Source organism: Camarhynchus parvulus, chromosome 11 (assembly GCF_901933205.1).
Source record: "Camarhynchus parvulus chromosome 11, STF_HiC, whole genome shotgun sequence".
Taxonomy (NCBI): Eukaryota; Metazoa; Chordata; class Aves; order Passeriformes; family Thraupidae; genus Camarhynchus; species Camarhynchus parvulus.
In genome coordinates this window covers 16,629,984-16,652,709 of record NC_044581.1, presented here as the reverse complement: position 1 = coordinate 16,652,709, position 22,726 = coordinate 16,629,984, and the positions used below count along the sequence as shown (strand labels likewise).

The 22,726-nt window shown below is 38.4% G+C and overlaps 1 protein-coding gene across 2 annotated transcripts in view; it reads right to left on the bottom strand.

Moving 5' to 3' along the window:
* CDH8 (cadherin 8) overlaps positions 1 to 22,726 on the bottom strand; it is a 162,056-nt gene that overhangs the window by 8,081 nt on the left and 131,249 nt on the right. The window contains exons 10-11 of one of the 2 annotated variants that reach the window (XM_030955697.1): positions 21,270 to 21,387; positions 13,276 to 13,399 (exon numbers count right to left, since the gene is read on the bottom strand). In XM_030955697.1, coding sequence (XP_030811557.1) covers positions 13,359 to 13,399; positions 21,270 to 21,387 — 159 coding nt within the window. In that variant the 3' untranslated portion in view covers positions 13,276 to 13,358. Of the gene's footprint in view, positions 1 to 13,275; positions 13,400 to 21,269; positions 21,388 to 22,726 lie in introns of those variants that run through there. The other variant, XM_030955695.1, reaches the window with a different exon arrangement.

The following is a 22,726-nucleotide window of genomic DNA, read 5'->3' as shown; positions in this document are numbered from 1 at the left end:
TTTGTTTGTTTGCTTGAATTTTGTTAGAAACCATGTTTGACTAAAAGTGAACATGTTATGCCTGGAAAGAAAAGAAACTGACAAGCAGAACATAGAAAAAACAAACTGAAATGACCAAATTGTTTTGCCAAAGGGTGGCAAGTCCTCCATTTGACTTACGAATTTTGTTTAGCAATAAATTCTTTCCCCTTCATTGCTATGTCTTAAAATAAATATACCTTGGTGTTGCTGGAGATGTGGAAGAACAATGACTCCCTGGGTTGACATTTTAGTTGGTTCCTAGAACTTGAAGATAAATCCTGGCAGCTGATCAGCAGTAAACTCAATTTGTCTGATTTGCTTTCTCCTTTCTGGACATTCCAGAAGGAGCCTTCTCCAGGAACAACCTGGATGAATGAACTTGGCAGCAGGTGCTCAGCAGGAGAGGGGACAATCACCTTCCCTCATCTTCCCAATTAACCCACTGATCCTTTCCTACAGCACTGCTCAGGTTGTTTATTTATTCATGGTACTTTTAGCAAAACAAGGGAAAACATGTGCAGAAAACCCCAAAGCTCCCTGCTCCCAGAGCTCTGAGCTGTCTGCCACAGGCATAGAGCCACTGAGAGTGTTCCTCCAGCCAGGGAGGCACATCCAGGAGGGGTTCTGATATTCTCCATCAGAATGAGTCTCCAGGAGTTCTGTGCCCACTGTGGGGAAGGGGCTGGAGAAGTTCATGGAAATGCTGGAACCCTGTGAAATACCCTCTACTTGGTGATGCAGCAGCCACCCAGGATTGACCAGGAGCTGCATCCTGTCCTGCAGCCTTCAGGAATGGTGTAAAATCTTAATAACTCTCACAGCATCAGTGTCAGGAACAGAGCTCTGGGCATGCACAGCTACAGCTCAGAGCAGGAGCTCACTTCTGCCTTTTTTACATATAAAAATACCTGGTGGCTCAGCTCCCTGGCTGACTCTCAGTCTCTGAAATTTACAAGCAGATTCTTGAAATAACCATGAAAGGCACTGTTTTGGGAATACCGAACAAAGGATGACAATGCAGAAGGTCTTTAAAAGATGTCCACTGTGGTTTCCAGACAAAGGTAGTTTGCATAACCACAGCAATTACCCCAGGGCCAAGTGCTTTCTGCACATTCCCCAGCTGTTCTCAAATCTCCCAGATCTCTTTTGAGACTCATGGATGAACTATTTTGAGAAAATGTAAATGCAATCATTTTAATACAAAGCTACTTCTGGATTTTCTGGACACAAGTGACTTTAACAGCATCAACAGCAATCAGGATGTGAAATTAGCAGGCAGGAGTCAACCCCTTTATCTCCCACTTTGTGCAAGAATGTGTCTTGCAATTTTAAGCCAGACAATAAAATAACAGAACAAAAGTAAAAATCAGAAGCAGTGAGTTTGCACTTAAGTGTCATTTTCTCTGCACACTTTATTGCAATTCTTTAATTCCCTTGCAGTCTCTAATATGCTGAGATCAGTGGAGTTCCCTGCTGTGCCACCTTACACCTACAGAATTCTGCCTTTCTTTTTTTATCCCTTTTATAATGTCCTCAGAAAGATCAAATAATTAATGGTATTAAGGACTTTGTGGTAGAAGTTGTTATCTACGCTGGATATATCACTTATGTGAAGAAGGAATTTTAATTGGAAACTCTGCAGCTGGAAACAGCAGAATGACAGAAATATACATTTGTTCCTGTTTATTAGAGCTATCATTCTGTGTACATTTTAAAATCTCAGATTCTCTGTAAAATAGAGTTCTTTGACACAAGTAGAAGAGCAGCAGGAATATCCTTACTGTGGCACTCCCTGCTTTTTCTGATAAGGAAAAGACAGGGACAGCTCGTTCATCTCCAATCTCTCTTCAAAAGTAGCATCTATTCTTAAATAAAAATCCCAAACTTGAAATAACCGAGCAATTGAATTATTATCATCAAGGTTTCAGTGGAAACTAGCAACATACAGGCAGAAAACAGGAGCACATGATATTTAAAGGAATGTGAGCTCTAGAACACTCAGCAACCAGCTGCAAAGGCACTAGAAAAGAACATTCAAGAGAATGCTGATGCCATTTCAGCTTTGTACAACCATTAATAACCATAATTAATATGCATGTGCTACTTGTAATAGTTAATATTCACTAGTGGAAACCTTACAATGTCAAACATAGATTTTAAAAAGGTCATTTCAAACATTGGTATTTTTGTTTTTCTTAAAATTCAAACCTAATTACAGAGAAATGATGGATGACAGGAAGATTCCAATCCCCGTTTTAGAGCCTGAGAATAAAACTGTCAAGAGACACAGAGGTGTCTCAAATAGTCACTGTACAAGTCATTATTAATCATTATTCTTTTTGAATATTTTCTCAGTCATACTTTGTTTCTATGAAAAGATTTACAAATAACACCTTTTTAGATTGGTAGGATTGCACTGCAGGAAAAACCCAGTGACTGCAGCCCAGACAAGTCACTGCCCACAGTCCCACATGTGCTAATTCTCTTGTTTTGAAATTTCTTTCTTTTCCTTTTGCAATTACAAAATCCTTGGGCAAGAATAGTCCTGATCTCCTTTCTGACCCACCACAAGAACCAGAAGTGACAACTCCAAGCACACCCTCATCCATGCTCACCTTTTAAAAAGCCACTGCTCACAAACAGGCCCTGAGCTGAAAAACTGATTTATTTGTTTCAGGCTCCACTTTAGTACAAGTAGGAAGCATCAGTTTCCTGCTTCCAAAAGAATGAAATTAATATGCTTTATGAGAAACCCATGTAAGGCAGATTTTTTTTTAATTTTCTGCCTTAGGCTGAAACACATTTTAAAGGAATATTTGATTAAAAGGGTACAATTATAAGTTTGTATGTTATAAATTTGGCAATAGCTAGTAGCTGAAAAAAACCCCTATTTTTACATTAGAACTGCTATAACAATTTTGTTTCGTGATTAAAATTAGTGTTTTCAACATGGCTGTATTTATAAAAAATACATTTTATGATGACATATATATATATATGTATGTGTATTAATATATCTATATATACAACTGTGTTATGTGTATTTTTACAGCTATACCAGGCCTTCCTTGATGACTGTCTCAAACAAAATCCTCTTGAGCAGCAGTTTACAAGAAAAAAACCCTTTGCCTAATCTTTGTGGTAAAGACATAAATGTTCTATTCAAACAGAAGGCTTACAAAATCATCTGAAAATAAAGAGAGGCCGTTTTTTGCAGTATATTTTTGCTGATTTATGATGGCCAAACCATATGGGCACTGAAGCGTCCACAGGTATTCCAAACTGACCTGCTTTTCATAAACATCAAAAATTTGTGATGCCTTCAAAAAAGCAGATTGATGATTGCTGTCAAATTTAATAGCAGACATCAGGTTCAGAAGAAAAAACTTTTTGTCATAAAAATTCAGCTGATTGATCAAATTCTCTTTCCTGCCCCTCAGCAAGTTGCATTCCATACTGGCATATTTAATGGCCATTCACAAAGCATTCCTATGACAAATTAACAAACACTTGAATGATTTTGTGGTTTTTTTTAGACCTGAAGTTTCTGCAATCCCTTAAAACACCAATAAGAACCCAGGGAAAGAAAAAGTATTTAGTGTGAGAAAATGTATTGGTAGAAGAATAATTGGAAAATGTCATATATTTTGTATCTTTGATTACTTTCTCCTCTTTACCAGTTGGCTTAAATAATAACAGTTTATGCCAGAACTGAGCAGCTGAATCAACTAACGAATAAAAAAACTAAACACATTTCCATGTAGACCTCTGCAGAAATAAAAAGTACTGCTGGGAATTTTGAATCATGAGCAAAGTAATATTTAATCGTGTATACATCATTCTCATATGTTAAAATTTCTTGGAAAGGGGAATAATTATGTTAGTGCTACTGTGTAATACAGAACTTGTAGTAAATAAATTCTTGACAGAAGAGAAAAAAAAGCCAGACAAATTAACAGCAAAGTGATGATGAATAAGCATTTCCTCCTACCTTTTTTCTTTGAAAATGTGAACTTTAGATAATAGTCGGTATAATTTCTAGTTCTATTCCTTTGGAAAAGTCTGAACTTTAGATAATTGTCTCTTAAGTATTCTAAAACTTTCCTTTGACCTTTAGGCCAGCAGAGCTATAATCAAACATAACTATATGGTCCCTTGCAGTCTAGCAGCAACTCCTGTGTTTTGTACCTTGGTTTTTTAACTCATTGAAGAAAGGACAGAAAATCCCTGCTGAAGAAATAATGATGTAGAGCACATTGAGTCTGAAATAATACCAGTTTTTTTGTTAATGGAGTAGAGAAATAATTAGGACATGGTACCTCTCTCTCTCTCTTTTCAATTTACAGACACACAGAGAGAGTCAAAGCAGGAAATTTTGGGTTCTGGATCTGTTTAAGCTTCACCTTGTCTGAACTGCACCCAGCACATCTGACTGAACCTCACTCACTCTGGTTTGTCTGTTCATCTCTTCCAAACCCCTTGAGAGGAATGGTGGATTTGTCTTTCCAAACAAGCTGTGGGTCTGCTGGTAGATAAAACGAGCACTGGGAGATTAAAAAACAGGAAGGATTCCACTGATTGATGAATGGAAAAAGATATTTGCTTTTACAAATAAACAAATTTTTACAAATTAGGTTTGCTGATAAATTAAATTAGACATTGAAAGATGAAAGAAACAATAGGGAAGAAAAACTCCTAAATTCCATAAGAATTAAAAATTAAAAGGGAGGGTTATACCTTAGAGGGAAATCTTTGGTATCAGGTGTATTGGGAAGTCTGAACCTCTCAAGTACCTCAGCCAAGGGGGAAAGAGAGAAGAAATGTGGCTGGAAATTGGGATAAAAAGGGAGGCTGCGTCCTCCAAAAATTGGAGAGATCCCAGGGGAATCTCCATGGCCTCATGGACATGGCCTCTCCCTTTATTCAAATAAAGTAAAAGGATTCCTCTGTCTCCTTTTTGGACATAAACCTCTGGTGTTTGTGGATTAATTTTCCTAACACCCTGCTGCCACTTGGGCTTGGCACTCCCATAATGGGAAGCAAACCCAGGCCAGTGAGGGTGTGAGATGTGGTAAACCAGCCCTGGCTTTTGCCCCTCCTGTTTCTCTCCTGCATGCCAGCAGCCAGTCACAAAGCTGTTTACCAATAATGCCACTGCTGTGACACGCTTTGCTCCATTCAGATCACATCACTGCGTGGCACGTGCATTGAATGGTACATCTGTAAAGTGTAAGAATTAATGCAGGTTGCCAAGCTCTGGTTTAGAAAAAGAGATGAAATGGCTGTCAAATGTGCTCAGCATTAAAAATACATTATTAACACAGCGATTTGCATAGACTGATGGATCATTTTTGAAATCTACATATTGTAGTTATTTTTATTCTGTTGTTATTTTAACCAAAAAGCTTCAGATAGTGATACGGTGTTTTACAGCACTTTGATAAAATAATGCCTATATTTTGCATTTGAACCAAAAACTTTCCAGTACTCTATTACCAGATTCCAACAAAAATGCTGCAAGGATAAATAAAAAAGCCAAGATATCCCAAGGCTGTGCCATCTGCTTTTCTTTGGAGGGCTAATGGATTCTCAATCTTTCCATTAATACCTACTTAACAAATGCAGTGTGGGAGGAGAAGTTGGTGGCAGACCAGGATCTGAGTCCTTCAGGCCACAGTGATAGGTACAGCTTTAAACATTACACTGACTACTGTTCTCTTCTGTGTAGAGCTAAACCTCCACCAGGTTCAGTGAAATTCAGTGATTTTGGTAGGTGATGGAAAAGTTCCAAGAATTCCCAGCCATGTTCTTCACCTTCCTCCAATTCTTACATCAGTGACTTCCAGGTCTGGAAAAGTTCACACACCTTGTGACTATGAAGACAATCATGGATGTTTGAAGTGAATCTTTCTTTCTACAATATAAACTCTCAATATCACAGTAAAAACCATTAAACTTAAGTAGCAACCTTTTGGGTCTTAGATGTGATGTGTTCTTGCCATTTAAGTAATTTAACATCCACTTCTCCATGCCATGATTATCACCTTTTCCATTCCAATTCTGTGCTGAATGTACACAGGGGCTTGGTAGGGATTTAAAGCAATTTACCAGTAAATCATACACCAGCCCTTAAAAACTAAATCTGTAATCAGACCTATCAACCATATTGAAGTTTTGTTGCAACAGTAAAAGCCAAATTCCAGCCTTACTAGTGTATTTCTATTATGCCACTTACTTTTTACATAACGTCCACTTTGAAATACAGCTGCAGAAAGCAACCAGCAGACTATAAAAACAGCAACCAGCATTTATTGGAATGCTGCCTTTTTGTGCCCGGTGTAATAAAGGTCTTGTCAGCACTTCCATTACAAAATGCCAATTTTCAGAGGTTTATAACTCTGACATAACAACTTCCTATGAAAAGAAATTTAGAATGTGGACTCTCTGCCAAAGAGCATTGAAAGTTAAATACAGCTTACGTTGGTCAGGGCATTTTAAGTCAGAAAATAAATTAAAAACAATTCTGATTTAACATTTTCTTGAGCTGGTGCCACTGAAGAAAAAAATGTGGCTTTGATAGTAAAAGAGTGCCAGATCCTGCAGTTCTTATACACGCAGAACTCCCTTGAAGTTCCCTGAGAACAATTTCTGTGAGAGCCCTGAAAGGAGTGCCATTATACATTTTTGTAAATGTCATCAAGAGTTATATTAGCTTTTTGTAATTTGAAAGACTGAAATGTTATGGTGTAACATTGCCCCTGGGCACACAGGCAGCATGATAATGACTTTGGGAAGACATTCTGATATGCAGATTACATATAACAATAACAATTTGTTATCATCAGGCCATTAATGGCAGTAATTCAGGCTTCTGCCTCACACCCAAAGGATTCACACATGCCTTATTACATGCACACCTCTTGCAGAGGATGTGATTCCCATGGGGAAAACTCATGGCCTTTTGAAATGCAGGGAAGAGCAAAAGACATCCAGAGAAGGAATTCCAGTGAGTGAAAAAAAACAATTACCCATCTATAGAGTGGAATAAAAATGAAAAAAATTTCAAGTGAAAAAAAAATTTTCAAGTGAAACCTCCCAGATACTCTTTGGAATGTTTCTGGACAACATGCAAACATTGCATGGAAAAAACCTGGAATAACCACAAGTTTCAGACTGGGATACACAGCTGGATTATGGAGAATCACAGCAGGAACACACACACATCTGAATTTAGATTCCAAGGCCTGGACATACTGCAAGACCCTGCCTTTGCTCTGTACAGGGTGGGACACAGCACAGAACTTGGCAAGAAGCAGCCAGGGAAAGATGTCAGCCCTTGAAATTCTGCCTCACCACAGAGATGTTACAAAGTCAGTGCTAATATGCGTGAATATTATGAATATATATGTTCATATATTAGAATATTATGAATATATATGTTATATATTATGAATATACGAAACTACAGCACCAGCTCAGAAGTTGTTTAGAGTTCTCATGGAATCACAGGTTGAGTGAGGTTGGAAGGGACCTCCAGAGGTCACCTGGTCCAACCCTGCTCAACACAAATACCCAGAGCCCAGGACCATGTCCAGCTGCCTTCTGAATATCTCCAAGGATGGGAGTTCTAAAAATAGTAAAACATTTGTATTCACAATGGGAATATAACTGTGACCAAAGAAAAGACATCTTATTAAGTGAAGTTATGAGGTATAAATATATGAAGAACCTGTAAGCCAAGAGAACACCTTGCAAATGGTTCCTCGTTCTCTTCTAATTTGCCATGAAGAGTCTGATAAAGTGAAGTGTTTAGGCAGCAGCTGCAGTAAAAATACAAAGCATGATCACATAAAAATATGAGGGATGGGGATTCTACTGGCAGAGGAAAATACATCTCATTATGACAAAAAAAACCTCTGTGATCATGAAGAAAAAACATATAAAGTCAAAAAGATGAGCAGAAAAACCCTATAGATGGTTTGAAAAAGTTATGTTTCCTTACTGGGAAAAAGAAAAAAATTTAAGAAAAATAATTTAATAATTTTGATTTAGAAAAAGCTGTGGTCTATAAATGATTTTTTAAAGCAAGTGGTTCTGCTAGACAGACTGTATTAGAACTCTATAAAGTTTTTAGCAACTACAGCTTTTGATCTTGCCTGTTAGCACAAAAAAGGCACTAAACAAGAAAAAGTTGATTTGCTATAATTTTTTTCTCATTTAAAAATAGAAAATATTAGTACAAAGAAGCCCTGACAATGTGCATTGGATAAAGATGATACAGAAGGAGATGTCAGGGTAGGACTGTGTCTCAACTACCTCCCTCTGTGTTCAGTATAGCAGGCCACATCAAAGCTGCCAGCTGCCGTCAGACTGGGCTCCAGCATCTCCTCACCTGACAATTCCTTGTGTTTCCTGTCTGGGATTTCCAGAAGAATCCAAAATACCCCTCCCTTAGAGCACTCCTGAAACTCTCAGCCTTTACCAGCCCCACTGCTCACAGCTCTGCAATGTTTGCACAGCACAACAGCAGCAAAGTGATTATATGTTTTATCCAAATTCATAGAGGAAAGCCATAGCCAAGCTAAACAGAAGCGTTCCAAACTCCAGAACAATTCCTCAATCAAAATTCCATCACTCCTGTGGAGTGCTCTGAGATCACAAGGTCTTAATTTTCGTTGGGGGAACACAACATAGTTTGCAGGAGTGTCACAGGTAATGGATGAAAAGGTTATAGAAAGTGACAGGACCCAGCTAAGCAAGGTTAGGGTGCAACAATTTGGAAAAGCCTACATGAATTAGTTTTATTTTGTATTATTTCCAACAAGCTCTATTTTAGTTCAGTTTTAGGTTAGACTGAATGAGAGTTTCATAAAGCAAGAAAGCCAGAAAGTTTTACCTGGTTTATGAAAGTGATGTGAAATTGTTATGTCATTAAGAGAGAAGGAAAAATTCAGTGTTCATGTTCAAGACAGCCCAATATTCTTAGAACAGAGCAGAAAACTTTCATCAGCATTCAGAGATTACTGTTGGTGCTCCTTTTAAGGTGCACCAAACTCTACTCAAAACTCCACCACAAGGACTTCATTCCTGATTTAGCTCTTAAGAGTCAGATTACTAAAACCCCAATCCTACAGAGTTACAGTTGCTGTTTAGGCATGAACACAGTCCTTAGCCTACAGCCAGAGTGGAGTTTGCTAGTCTGAGCCCAGGGTTAGTCAGGCCAGGCTGGGGGCTCAGCCTTTGCTCTCGGAACACGGGCACAGAGCTCCCACTGCTTCCCTGATTCCCACATCCATCAGTTACCTTTGGAGGACCCCACGAGCTCCTCCTCTTCAGTGCCATCAAGCAGACATCTGGTCCTTTTCTTCAAGTTCTATTTATCTCTCCCTAACAAGCTGCCTTATTATCTCACTTCAAACAGGGGCCCATCTTCACTCCCTCTCTAATCAGTGCTGATTACCAAGTGTGCACATCCTATCATTTTAGGATATGCAAACTCTCTCCCCAGACTAGACAGGTCAACTGATGCATTTCATTTCTTTGCTGTGTTTGGCTCAGTGTGTAAGATCTCTCTGTTCAGTCAAATCATGTATTCTACCTCTTCCCTGCCCTCTGAATGCATTGCCTTCTAGGCAGATTTATTATATAAATATTACATGCTAATAATTACATAAATATGTCGCTAATTACTGGCTGCTTGCCAAATAAAGTACGTCCTAATTAGACAGGATTAAATGAAGACCAACAAAGTGACATATTTTACAACAAGATCACCCATAAAAAATTACAAAATCAGGAGTTGATGGGAAAATAACCTAAGTGATACAAAGCCCCCTCCTCCAAAAAAAAAAAAAAGTTTTGTCTCCCTTATTCTCTAAAGGCTGATGTTGGAAGCTGTAGTAAAAAAATAATTTTAAAAAATCTCCTGTTTCCTTCAGTGTGTCACTGCTGTACTTGCTGCGACAGAGAAATACAACCAGTTCTTAAACAGTCACCTCCTCAAAATGAGTAAGGAGGAGATAAAAGGGTATGTAAATATAAAATATAAACTTATTTGAGCACCCCAGACAGGTTCAGGAAAATGCAGAGACACAGAATTCACTTAATAATCAATGTTGTGGTCACCCTGCAGGAACAATGGCTGTGATTCTAACAGTAACTCCTTCCTTGTGTAAAACACTTGTTGGCTTGGTTCAAAACAAGATACAAATTAGAACATGATCTGAGCCTTTTAAACTCACATTATAATGTCAGTTGTGTAATAATTAATCAGATAAGCCTTAAGGCTAAGTGTGAAAAATCAACACCTTCTATTTTTAATGGAGCATACATGTGCAAATATCTGATATAATGGCAAAAGGAGATTTTTCCTAATCAAAGGAAAAAGTAACAGTTAAGAGGCGATGATTCCTGCTTAAATTTTTTTCACTTCTAGCCTGTTTATTCTTCCTGTAGTAGAACAATGTTGGTGGTCCTTTAATCTTTACTGCAACTGAAAGTTTAAAATGAAACTCCTATCTAGTTTCCCATTAATTGACAAAAGTGCAATTAGAACAACTACTAAATTAATTCCTCCTCAAGAGTCTGCATTTAGGATACGATAAAACAAAGAGCTATTCCATAATGAGAGCAACCAAGAAATTTACAAAGAGGGAGGGAGAGAGAGAAGGGAAAAAGAAAGAAGGAAAAGAAAGAAAGGGAGAGAAAGAAGGAGGGAAGGGAAGGGAAGGGAAGGGAAGGGAAGGGAAGGGAAGGGAAGGGAAGGGAAGGGAAGGAAGGAAGGGAAGGGAAGGGGAAGGGAAGGGAAGGGAAGGAAGGAAGGAAGGGAAGGGAAGGGAAGGGAAGGGAAGGGGGAAGGAAAGGGAAGGGAAGGGAAGGGAAGGAAGGGGGAAGGGAAGGGAAGGGAAGGGAAGGGAAGGGAAGGGAAGGGGAAGGGGAAGGGAAGGAAGGAAGGGAAGGGAAGGGAAGGGGAGGAAGGAAAGGAAGAGAGGGAGAGAGAAAGAGAGAAAGAGAGAAAGAGAGAAAGAGAGAAAGAGAGAAAGAGAGAAAGAGAGAAAGAGAGAAAGAAAGAAAGAAAGAGAGAAAGAAAGAGAGAGAGAAAGAAAGAGAGAAAGAGAGAAAGAGAGAAAGAGAGAAAGAAAGAGAGAAAGAGAGAAAGAGAGAAAGAGAGAAAGAGAGAAAGAGAGAAAGAGAAAGAGAGAAAGAGAGAAAGAGAGAAAGAAAGAGAGAAAGAGAGAAAGAGAGAAAGAGAGAAAGAGAGAAAGAGAGAAAGAGAGAAAGAGAGAAAGAGAGAAAGAGAGAAAGAGAGAAAGAAAGAAAGAAAGAAAGAAAGAAAGAAAGAAAGAAAGAAAGAAAGAAAGAAAGAAAGAAAGAAAGAAAGAAAGAAAGAAAGAAAGAAAGAAAGAAAGAAAGAAAGAAAGAAAGAAAGAAAGAAAGAAAGAAAGAAAGAAAGAAAGAAAGAAAGAAAGAAAGAAAGAAAGAAAGAAAGAAAGAAAAAGAACCAATAAGGTACTTAGGCATAAAATCAAATAGTCAAACCAAAACAAAAGGTTACCATGAGGTGAACACAGAAGAACTTCTTAGATGCAACATGACTCTGCTGGGTAATATATTGAGGTGGTGATGGGGCAGAGGTTCTAGCAGAACCTTTGGCCTCATCATTTCTCCTCCTCAGAGTTAAAACCATTTCCAGGAAATCAAACATAGTCAGTACAAATGTCCATGAGCATTTCCACCACAGAAATTACTTTTTGCAGAAAACCTAGAGGAATCAGATGTACCCATCAAGCCAGAAGTGGTACTTAGAAATCTCTGAACTCTTTCAGAAGGAAGGTGATTGAAAATCTGGAAATTTATCTCCAAATATTATATATTCACTTAGCTATAAATACTACTATGAAATACTTCTAAAGTCCTAGAATATCATAATCATGGGTGCTGTGAGTTTTTAAGGAGTCATGTTAGGGCGCTTAGGGAAGCTTTGATTAAAAGCTGGTGGAGCAATGTTTCACACAATCCCAGGATGGGTGAGGCTGGAGGGGCTGCTCTGGTGGCACCTCCCTGCTCCCCCAGGGCCATCCCAGAGCCCAGGGCACAGCAGTGTGTCCGTGTGGCTCTGCAATGTCCCCAGGCAGGAGCCTGCACAGCCTCTGTGCGCCATCTGCTCAGGGCCGGGCACTGCCCAGGGCAGCAGCTCTGCCTCCTGGGCTCAGGCGCTGCCCATTGATGAATTCCAAGGAGCTGGTACTGCAGATCCTACTGCTGTTAGTGTAGAAGTTCTGCACTCAGTAACACCACCCTTCTGCCTGCTAAGCAGTTCAGTCTTGAGACCTTGATTTAATGTCTATTTTGCCATCATGTGTCTGAGATTAAGTCACCTGAAGATTCAATTTGTTCATTGCTATTTCTTTCATCCATGTTCCATGTTACTACTGAACCAGACAGATTTTCAAGCTAACTTACTGATCAAATTCTTTTGCTCTCCTGCTTTGTTTTCACAACCTTTTATCCCTTACTCACTCTTCTTTAGATTTATTATAAAATTAATGCAATAAACTGGAAAAGAGAGCTAAGGACGTTACACTACTGAGCTTGATGAAACTCCTACAGCAGGAAAATTCACAGCTGTCCAATCCATTCCCTCATCATGAGTAAGCACTGTCGTGCATATGGTGCACAACACTGACCTCAGATCTTTTTCACTCAGATTGCATCTGGTTCTCAATTAGTTTGATTTATAAAATGAAACATAATTGACGTCTTGGCAACATTCTGTTGCTAGCAGCACAAATAATAAATTAAGAACGAGAGAAGTAAAAGTCTCTTTAGTCATGTATACATAATGGCAGGCTGCATGTATTTGGGATTAGCTGGGTCTCATCACCCCCATTGGAAGCTGTTTGGGGCTGGGTCATGTTTGCATTAATGCTCTGCAGTAACTCTGTAATTGTGGTTGATTCAAATGACCAAAAAAAGACAGTCTCTGAAAGGATGGGATGCTGTGGGAATCAGTCTGGTTTTCCAGTGTGCATATACAACTCCTCTGTAGCTGCCTGAAAGTTTGCATTTGGGAGGCTTGGAAAGAAGTTGTCACCTCAGAGCTCAACTGAACCAGGAGGGAAAGGTTAAACAGCATTTAGAACAGAAGCTCCCAGGAAACAATTTGCCAGGGCAAAACTGTAAAAAGTACAGACGTGCTGGGGAGCACAGCAGGGCTGAAGAGGAGCTGGAGATGCCTGCAAGAGGACAATCAGCTTACCAGATGGCCCCCTCCTTGCTGGTTCATCCATCAGCTTGGCCTGTCCAGTCCAGTGAAGACTTGATGGATCACCTCTGGCTTAGGGCGAGGAGAGAGGGAATCTGTCTGGAGTCCTGCATCCTGAATACAGGAGAGGAGTGAGTAAGGATTCAGGTGGACAGAACAGACAGGAGGGTCACAGGGTGGAGGAGGTAGCAGCTCTGAAGAGTTGATCCTAGTTCTCTGTTTCTGCTATGTGCACCAAGAAGGAGTCACCTCTTTAGCTTTTTGAAGTGGTGAAAAGCACATAAGCATTGTAAGAAGCTTAAATCACCCAGACAGGGATGAAAAGTGTTTGCAGAAGAACTGCGCTGACTCTTCACCTGGTTTGTGGTTCTAATCAGAAAGGAGTCTAGAAAGAGCAGTGATCTGCACGCAAGAAGAAAGCTGGGAAAGACAGCAGAAGCAGGTGTCAGTGAAGGACAAAGGATTGGAGTGGAAAAATGCTGGCTTCCCATCTACATTAATGCAATCACTTCAGAAAACAACACCACAGCCATCCCTGCCAGGGACGTTGTTTCAAATCTCACTCAACTGATAGTCAACATCAAGGAAAAACAGAACTTGAGGGAGTAACAGAACACAGCTGACAGTGATTATAGTAAAGAAAGAAAGAGGAAAAGAAGCAGAAAGTTATCAGCAGAAAGACACTGAGAATATTGGCACCAGCATTCTCAGCTAGGTGGGACTAACTGCAGTACCAGGGAAAAGTGTAGCCTTGCTAGGAATAGTAGACAGGAGTCAGATCTATCACTTCAACTGCAATGTAAAATCATACAGTGAAAATGGAAATTCATCCACTGCCTGGCAAGACAGAACCTCTGAGCACTGCTGGAATATATTGGGGTCCCTTGGGAATATTATCATTACCTTGGTATTCTACCAAGTCCTCTAGAATTTGAGAATAATTTAAAGATGTGTAACACTGATTTCCTCCTCACATAGCTCATCACTCGTCACTGAGAAAGGGCTCCTCTCTTTCAGTTCTTAGGCACAGTCCTACTTCACAGGATGACATTACATCTTAGAATTGTCAGATATGCAAATAAGAAAATTGATTACTTTTCTCACAAAGGATGATCTAGCATGTTTTCTGGTCCAAAGCAGTTTCAGGCAGGTGAATTGTCTAAGGACCAAGGATAAAGGAACCTGAGTATAATAAATAAAGAACTGCATGAATTATTTCAGGGACTTGCCACTTGCCACCCAGTGCACAACCACTCACTCCAGCAAAGCTGTTTGCACTGGCTGAACATCCCTTTTTTGCATATTAATGGAGTGGAAATTTGAGTCAGTCCTGTCCTCTCCATGGTGTCCCTGCCTGCTGCCCAGTGAGGGGGTGTGGAGCACAGTGTCCCCAGGTCCCCTCCCAGCCCCACTGTGATCCTGGCACACTTTCTAGCAGCAGAACAAGGCACACCAGACACATAATTCCTAAAAGGGGGCTCAGCAGTTTAGGATAACTTGCAGGCCATCAGTAGACTCTGTTACTTCAGGCCTGTAAATCACATTTTGTTTTTAGCTGAGAAAGGCAAGTATGCATCCAAAATATAATTAAGTATTTTTAGGGAAAAAGAAATAATGAGAAATTATTCTTAATTCACGGAATTGCAATGTTTCATGAACTTAGTTACCTTAACTACCACATGATTTGTTTTGGTAATATTTAGATCTTCCTACTCAGCAAAATAGCATTTTTATGCTTTGTTTTAATTTATTTAACTTAAAATTTCTAATAGAAGGAAAAAATGAACTTATTGAACAAAATCTTTCGACCACGCTACAAAGGAAATATTTCAATAATTTTGTATTAGCAATTTCATTATTAACTCTATTATTCATAAAAAAATCAATAAACCGAGGTTCTTCTGGCATGCACAGGTTATAAAAATGTTGAACTTTGCTATTTAACAACTCCAGTTTAAATGCCATGCTGAGAAAAAGATTGATAGTATGATATTTATAATACATTTTTCACACTATGAACACTCCTAGAGAAACATGATGTGTCCTGTGGATGGCAGATCCTGACACACCAGTGCCAGATAATAAGGTACCTTGTGTTTGTTATTTTTTAATACATTGCAATGCTTTATTTTTAACTGCTCCTTTCACACTGCTTGCACCTGGTTATGCAAGTATTCCTTGTGATTTCTGGTGACAAAAACCACATCTCTTCAAAGAGATGTTGATCAATGCTTTTCCTTAGATTATGCCTCATATTCCTTTACATCTTCTGGATGTTATTCCATACCACTAATATTGACAGATGGTAGAAAAATAATAACTTATAAGATGCAAGACTGAGCACATCACTTAATTTGAAGAAAACCACTAACAAGGATGTGATTTGGAATGTTTTGGAGTTTGAAAGTCTAATTACTGATATAGAAAAGAAATGAGGATGATAATTAAACCCATTAGAAATACATAAGCATGTGCTTTCCCTCGAGCAGTGCCATTGTGGAACACCCTCTGGCACGTGGCAGCTGGGCCACAAAGCTTCCCAAAATTGCCTGAAACTGCAGCAATGTGTGAGGATGTGCTGCTCACATCCAAGGCACTGTTTGGGTGCTGTGATTCTGGATGTTCACTGCACATCCACCCAGAAATGATGGGCTTAATGATGTCCTTGCTCTGGCAATTTGTACCTGGGGTCAGGGGGTTAACTTTGAAATTGGGCGAAGTGAAAGAAGGGCAATGAAACAGAGGAGTCACCTCAGAGCTCTCTGAGGGATACATTTGGAGAGAAAAGTCAATCAAAAACACAGAAGGAGCTTCAGCTGGCAGCTGAGACAATGGCAGAGAGACTTATCCAGAAATGCCAAAAGAAACTGTTTCAGGGAAAGAGTTATTTTAACACATGAGAGTTACTCTGGTGGGAACAAAAGACTCACCCTCCAGGTATGTATTTGACAGATGCTGCTAAAAATACTTTGATGAAAAAAGCTGGGGAAAAATCCAGGTTTTATTGTATTAAAATCACAGTGACAGAGAAGTACTTTAACAAAAAAAGTGATAATAATTTGTCTTATTATTTGGGATATCTAAAAGTGCTTGCATGTAATTGTTTTCCTCAGCTATTGTGAAAGTTTAGAAATATTTGGTTTTTAATGGTAAAGAGGTGATGAAATATAAAATAATCCATAGTATGCAAAGGCATGCAAGGCAGCGATTGAAGTGATTTTACCAGGCCATTTCCTTTAAAACACCTGACTCAGTGCCTGCACTTTCAAAGCAGCACAAGGAGGACATAAGCAAGATTAAACTTGAAGGAAAGAATGAAAGAAATGGACATTTAAACATGATCACTCTTGGAGCTGTTATATGCATCATAAATATAATAAACTAAGTGTGGCTAAGTATAAATATTAAGCTTGTTAGAGAGAACCAACAGAACAGTTCATCACTTAGGTAGATTTATAATTAAAAAAATAATTTATAATTAAAAAAAAAAACCAAAAACATTTTACTATGCACTCACTAGAATAAGGACCAAACTTGGAGCTCCACTTGCCAGATGGACATTGAATATTTGAAGGAGAGAGGAGGCTGATCACTGCTAATCAGCCTATTACCAGCCAAACCAGGCTATTGGATTTCTGCAGGAATATGAGCTCGTGCCAGTAAGGTTCTTAACCCAAAGGTAAGCCTGCCCATGGGCCAGGCAACCCCAGGACTGCTGTGCTACATAAACCCTACAAGAATTATGGAATATCCCATTTATCCAGGAAAGATTTCTGCTGGCAGAAGAATTACTGGATTCAAAGGCACTGTGGAATGTCCAATTTGAGGTTTATTCCATTAGGAAACAGATTCTGGCATCAGAAAAATGGAACAGCAATGGCAACTTCTCACGGGAAAAACTTTCGGTCTCTTTATGGCAAAGACGTGTTTGGTAGTTTTTGACAGTAAAAATTGCACTGGCAGCATATCAACATATCAAAATGTTTGCATGTGTGAAAATGCTTCTATCACAGAGCTCTGTTCTCACTTGAACAATCTAAGGGAACCTGAAGGATTCAATGCTGAAAACAGGTACTGCTGTGAGAGGGTTGTTGGGATGCAGCAGAAGATTTTAGGTAATGCTCTGTGAAGACCATTCACCTGAAGGAAAAGGCTGTCAACAAATTCTAATTCCATTTCCAGAGGTCTCATTTCCGTTTTCTGATGCCGTGACAGTACAAAATCCTCATCAGTTGTCTAGATTCCTGTCAGTTTTTTGTCATTTATTGTGAGCCTACAGTTTTTTTGGAAGGGTTAATTCCAGTCAGTCTACAACACATTGCTAGAGTGTATCAACACTTGGCTAAACATGAGATATTTTCATCTGAAATTTGAGGTTTTTCTGGTTCAAGGTTTCTCAGACACACCACACAAAACACAGATTTTCACTTTTTCCCTGCTTCTGCTCCTATGCAGAAAATCCAGCACAAAAGCACGTGAAAAGTGCCCAGAGATTCAGTCAGGAGTCTGTGCAGTCAGGGACTTGTTATGTCACAGAGTCACAGGTTTAGTCACAGGTCTAACACAGAAAACACGACATGATTTTCATCAGGCATTAACTTCTTATATATATTTTTTATATAACTCTATTATTTCTCTTGAGAGGGGATAAAGGTTTTTGCACCTGGCAATCCAAGTGCTCAGCATGCCTTGATTACAGCTTGAGAGGGCATGATTGCCTGGATTTGGATTATCACTCACTGCCCAGGATCCCAAGGCACTAAACCTACAAACCCCAACCAGTAATGGACATCTGAGCTCAGAAAAGGACAGAAGAAAAGCATCAGTAGATGTGGAAAATAAAGATGGCTAAGAGATGCTCTACAGATATTCAGTGAGATGTATGATGGCATTTAAATTTACATTTTTTACATTATTTACATCAGAAAGGTACCACATCTTCTACAGTTTTGGGCATCTTGTCTACAGAAGGAATATGGAAATTTATAATATGGAAATTAATATGGAAAAATAATATGGAAAAATTAATATGGAAAAAAATAATATGGGAATTAAAATGGAAATTAAACCAACCAAGCAAATGAAGAACACCAGTGCACCATTTCAAGGCACAGATTGTGCTGTGAGCACAGCATAACTTCTATATATGTAATAAAATATTCTAAGTGTTTTGGGCTTTTTTTGTGTGGTTCCTGATGAAGATACCCGTTGTGTCACTTAGTTAAACACATTTCTCAACAACATGGCCAATCATAATATTTGCATTGCATGTCAGCAGCACAGTTAATTACTGACTATCAGGGGAAGTTGCCTTAGGGTGATCTGGAAGGTTTGAACAACAGAATCAGCCTGTGTGCAAGAAGCTAAATTGATTAATGGTTATGCTTATGTTCTACACAGGAAGGCAACATTCCAAATCACAGACATCTTATGTATTCTTTGGCAGGAGGGACAGAAAGAGGGCACTGCAGCTTTTTCTCCTGGCAGAGAGAGACACACCAATGTCACCACGTTCAATGTCACCATTACATGGTGGCCAAATGCCACCAGTTACCTAAAGCACAGAGAACCCAAAAGAGCAATATCATTTCTTGAGGAGACATACTTCTGTTTATCTCAACCCTCAAGAGAATTTTGAATTTTGAAGAAAGGCAAAGTACTAAAAATTGTTTAAATAAAGAGGTGTGCTAATTCTAGCAAGTAAAAATTGGGTTTCTACAGGAGGCTTCCTGAGAAAATGCAGTCCCTGTGTGGTATTCACAAGTAGACAGCATTTCTTCAGCAGCCATAAAGTTTCTGCTGCCTTGAAGAATTAGTTTGGCAGGAATTAATTAATCTGAGAGGAAATTGAGGCTAAGGACACAGTCAGGAAGATGTCAAGGATTTTGGCCACCAGTGTGAGGGAATGTTTTTCTGTTCCAAGCTTTACTGTGTTGAGCATCGATCTGATCTCCAGAAAAGAAAAGAAAGTTTGTTACAGACATTTCCTTACAGTTCCACATCACACCAGCTTGGTTATGGACAGCCCAGACACCCAGTAATACAAAAAAAAAAGGAGAAATTTGACTTGTGAATTCAGGGTTTTTTAGGGATATTGCTGACTTTCAACATGGATAATCACTCATGCTTATCTGGCAGATACATTCAAGACAAAGTCATGGTCAAGTTCATTGTTTAAGTGGCATAACTAAATAAAGACTTACTGAAGATCTATGATGTTTAAAGGACATAAAACTCACCTCAGCCAAATGATACCCTGATTTTGGCTCTGACAGGAGTATTTGCTTCCTGTGGGAGATCATGTTTTAACATCAACCATGCACAGCACCCCTGACTGAACAGCCTTGATAGACAAGGATGGCGTGCATAGCTGGAATTTTATTATTGGATACTGGAGGATTGAATCAGAAAAGTCTCTTCAAGCAGATTTTTAATTTCAAGAGATTTCAGGTGGTTGTTTTAAGAGGATTTTGACATTTAACTGATTCAAACACATTAAAAACTGCATAAAACTGAGTGACAATGACATAACAAAATTGGACTTATTTTTCTAAACCTTGTTGCATAGAAAGTTTCCTCACTCCCACTCAGCTCAGGACTCATTTTGCCATTGTCTGTGAGTAGGAGCAGGAGTGGGTCTTAAATAGGTAACAGATTGGAAGGACAAGGGTAATTAGCAACGTGAGCTCAGTATTTAAACATGAAGAGAAATGCTAAGATCTTTTTTACTTTGTCATGCTGTGCCAAGCAAAGCACCTCACATTTAGGATGCTTAATTCAATTTGTGTTACACTACTGATGATTATGAAATGCATTTTGAAGAGATTTGTTTTATCTTCTCCAGAAAACACACAGAGACTCATTTACTACAAGAAAACAGAGATATAAGTAGAGACACATTTTGTGAATGCTAGAAGAGAAAAACACATCTAAAGAAAAGGAAAATTTAGGATATATTTAAGCAGATTTAAGAATGTAGGTGCAGTGTCATTTAGCAAAACAATGTCATCATGCTTCTAGGTTGGAACAGATAGAATAAAAAAATGCAAACAGCATTTCCTCTTTAATTGACATTTCATGTATTGCTTTTACACCCCTGCACATACAGCACTCTCATTCATCTTCCTGTTGGTAATGGACTAAACTTTCTTACAATTTCAAATAAGAAACTGAATTTGACCAGAATTCCTGGCAGGGTGTGCATTATTAAAAAGAGCCAAGATAGAACAACTTTGCTGAATATTCAACTTCAAACACATGGAGCACTCTTTATAGCATTCTTGGGATCAGGCCTAGCTCCTTCTCTCACCTGACCTTCAAACTGATCTGTGTGCCAAAGAATAGGATCAGTATAAATTTATTGCCCAACAATATTAAATGGGTCTTTTTCCCCATCACATGTGAATGGTCCTTTCTACAGCCCTGCAATATGACATTTTGCCCTTCCAGAAGTGATCCAAATCACGGGGACTCAAAGTGCCCTTCTGGGCTTTGCTGACCTAAGGGATATCTCTTTCTAGCAAAAGCTCCTCACCAAAATACTTTGGAACCTTTATACACACAACAAACAGGCTGAAAAGGTGCTTTCTTTGGGAGATTTAGTAGATACTTAATTTTATGTTCCCATCCATAAACAGTCAATGTAAGAATCAACATTTATTTATCAACATAGTTTCAGATTTTCATCTTGCACCATATCTCTGGAGTTTCAAATTAATAGGAATAATACAGGCAGTAAATCCATCCTTTCATTTTATTTAAGCCAGTGAGCTGTCTTCTGGATCTAAATTCCACATTCATTTTACTTGCTTCTTATCTACTTTAAATTTATTGGAAATAGCTTAAGTGATAAAATGAAGGTACCATTCAGCAGATTATTTACATTTTAATTGCGCAAAGGACACATTGGTAAAGTAACTGGAAATGAAAAAAACAATTTGGAAGTAACTTCTTGAAATACACATTTTCTATTTGTTCTATTTACCTTCATTTTTCTTGATGGTGAAATTTGGGTTGTTGACCATTTCAGGAAGAAGGCTGTACAGGAAATAATGCCCATTTTTAGGATCATCCTTGTCAACAGCACTGACAATCTGAATTACCTGCAACATAAATGGGCTCATTAAGTTTTCAGACTCCTGATAAACAGACAGTGCTGAAAAAAATTGTATTTATTGGACACATTTCATTTCTCTCCATGCCAGATTTAAAAAGATAATTTATAACTCTGCAAGGCTTTTATAGACCTTAGATGGAAAACCTTGGGTAAAGGAACTGTATATGCCCCTTTTAAAATGGTTCCAGAACAAAGAGACAGCAAAGAAGGAGAGACAGGTAAGAGAGGCCAGCAAAAACTGCTGCTGATTTAGACAAGTAATAAATTATTATTCAACAAAAAAAGGAAAATTGTGCTTCAGAAACACTCATATTGCCTATGGCAAGCTTTCATTTACACAACCACACTTCTCACTGGACTTGAATTTATAATATACCTTTAATCCTTTCTCCTTCCCCTACCCCACATTTCACTTCATAGAATAATTATTATTTTTAAAATTAATTTGGATGTGAAATTTTAGATGAGAAAAAATCAAAAATGAAAAGAAAAGAAAATATCGAGGGCTGTATTTTTTTTCCTTTAATTCTAATAAAACCTGTTATTCCTGCACTAGAAAGATATGCTTGTTTGTTTTTTAATAACATCATTATTAATTAATGATTCCTAGAATAATGCAAGATAATTAGGTGAGAAGAGTGCTTTGGGTAGTTTGGAAAACTTTGAATAATCAAGTAACTTTGTATGAAGTACTTCATATGATTTACATGACCAGCTGCAGTGTCTGAAGTGGATTTACCTCCATTTACAATTTTTACTCTTTACATTACTCAGGTACTGCAGCTGATCATCTTCAAATCATACCAAGTTGCACAGGACTATGAAATGAATAAACACTATTTTAAAATAACCAGGAGGTTTGGTGGTTTTTGCTTGATATTTTTGGGTTTCTTTGTAATTTGTTTGGTTTTGTTGGGAATTTTAAACTATTTGGTGCAATTGCTTGTGATGCCAAAGGCTTTCCAGAGAAACAGCAATAAAACCAGCCATGGATCCAGATGCCACCCTCAGATGTGGCTTTCAGGGCTAGTTAGCTCATGCTAGATGAGGTTCATAAGAAATTTAATTAGAATTATTGACCTTTTCCATGTCCATTGAATCCAATAACAATTGTCTTATGTATTTATTTGCAATGTCTAAAGCAATGCACCTTTAATTTCTTGCACAATTAAATTCAAACTAGGAATCACTAAAAATTTTAAAGTATAGAGTGAAAAATGGAAGCAGGGTTTGATGCTGTCCAAATTCATAGACTTTTATTTTAAAATTTCCACATTTCCCCAAGAAAATGCCAATAACTAAGATTTTATTCTGGTTTAAACACA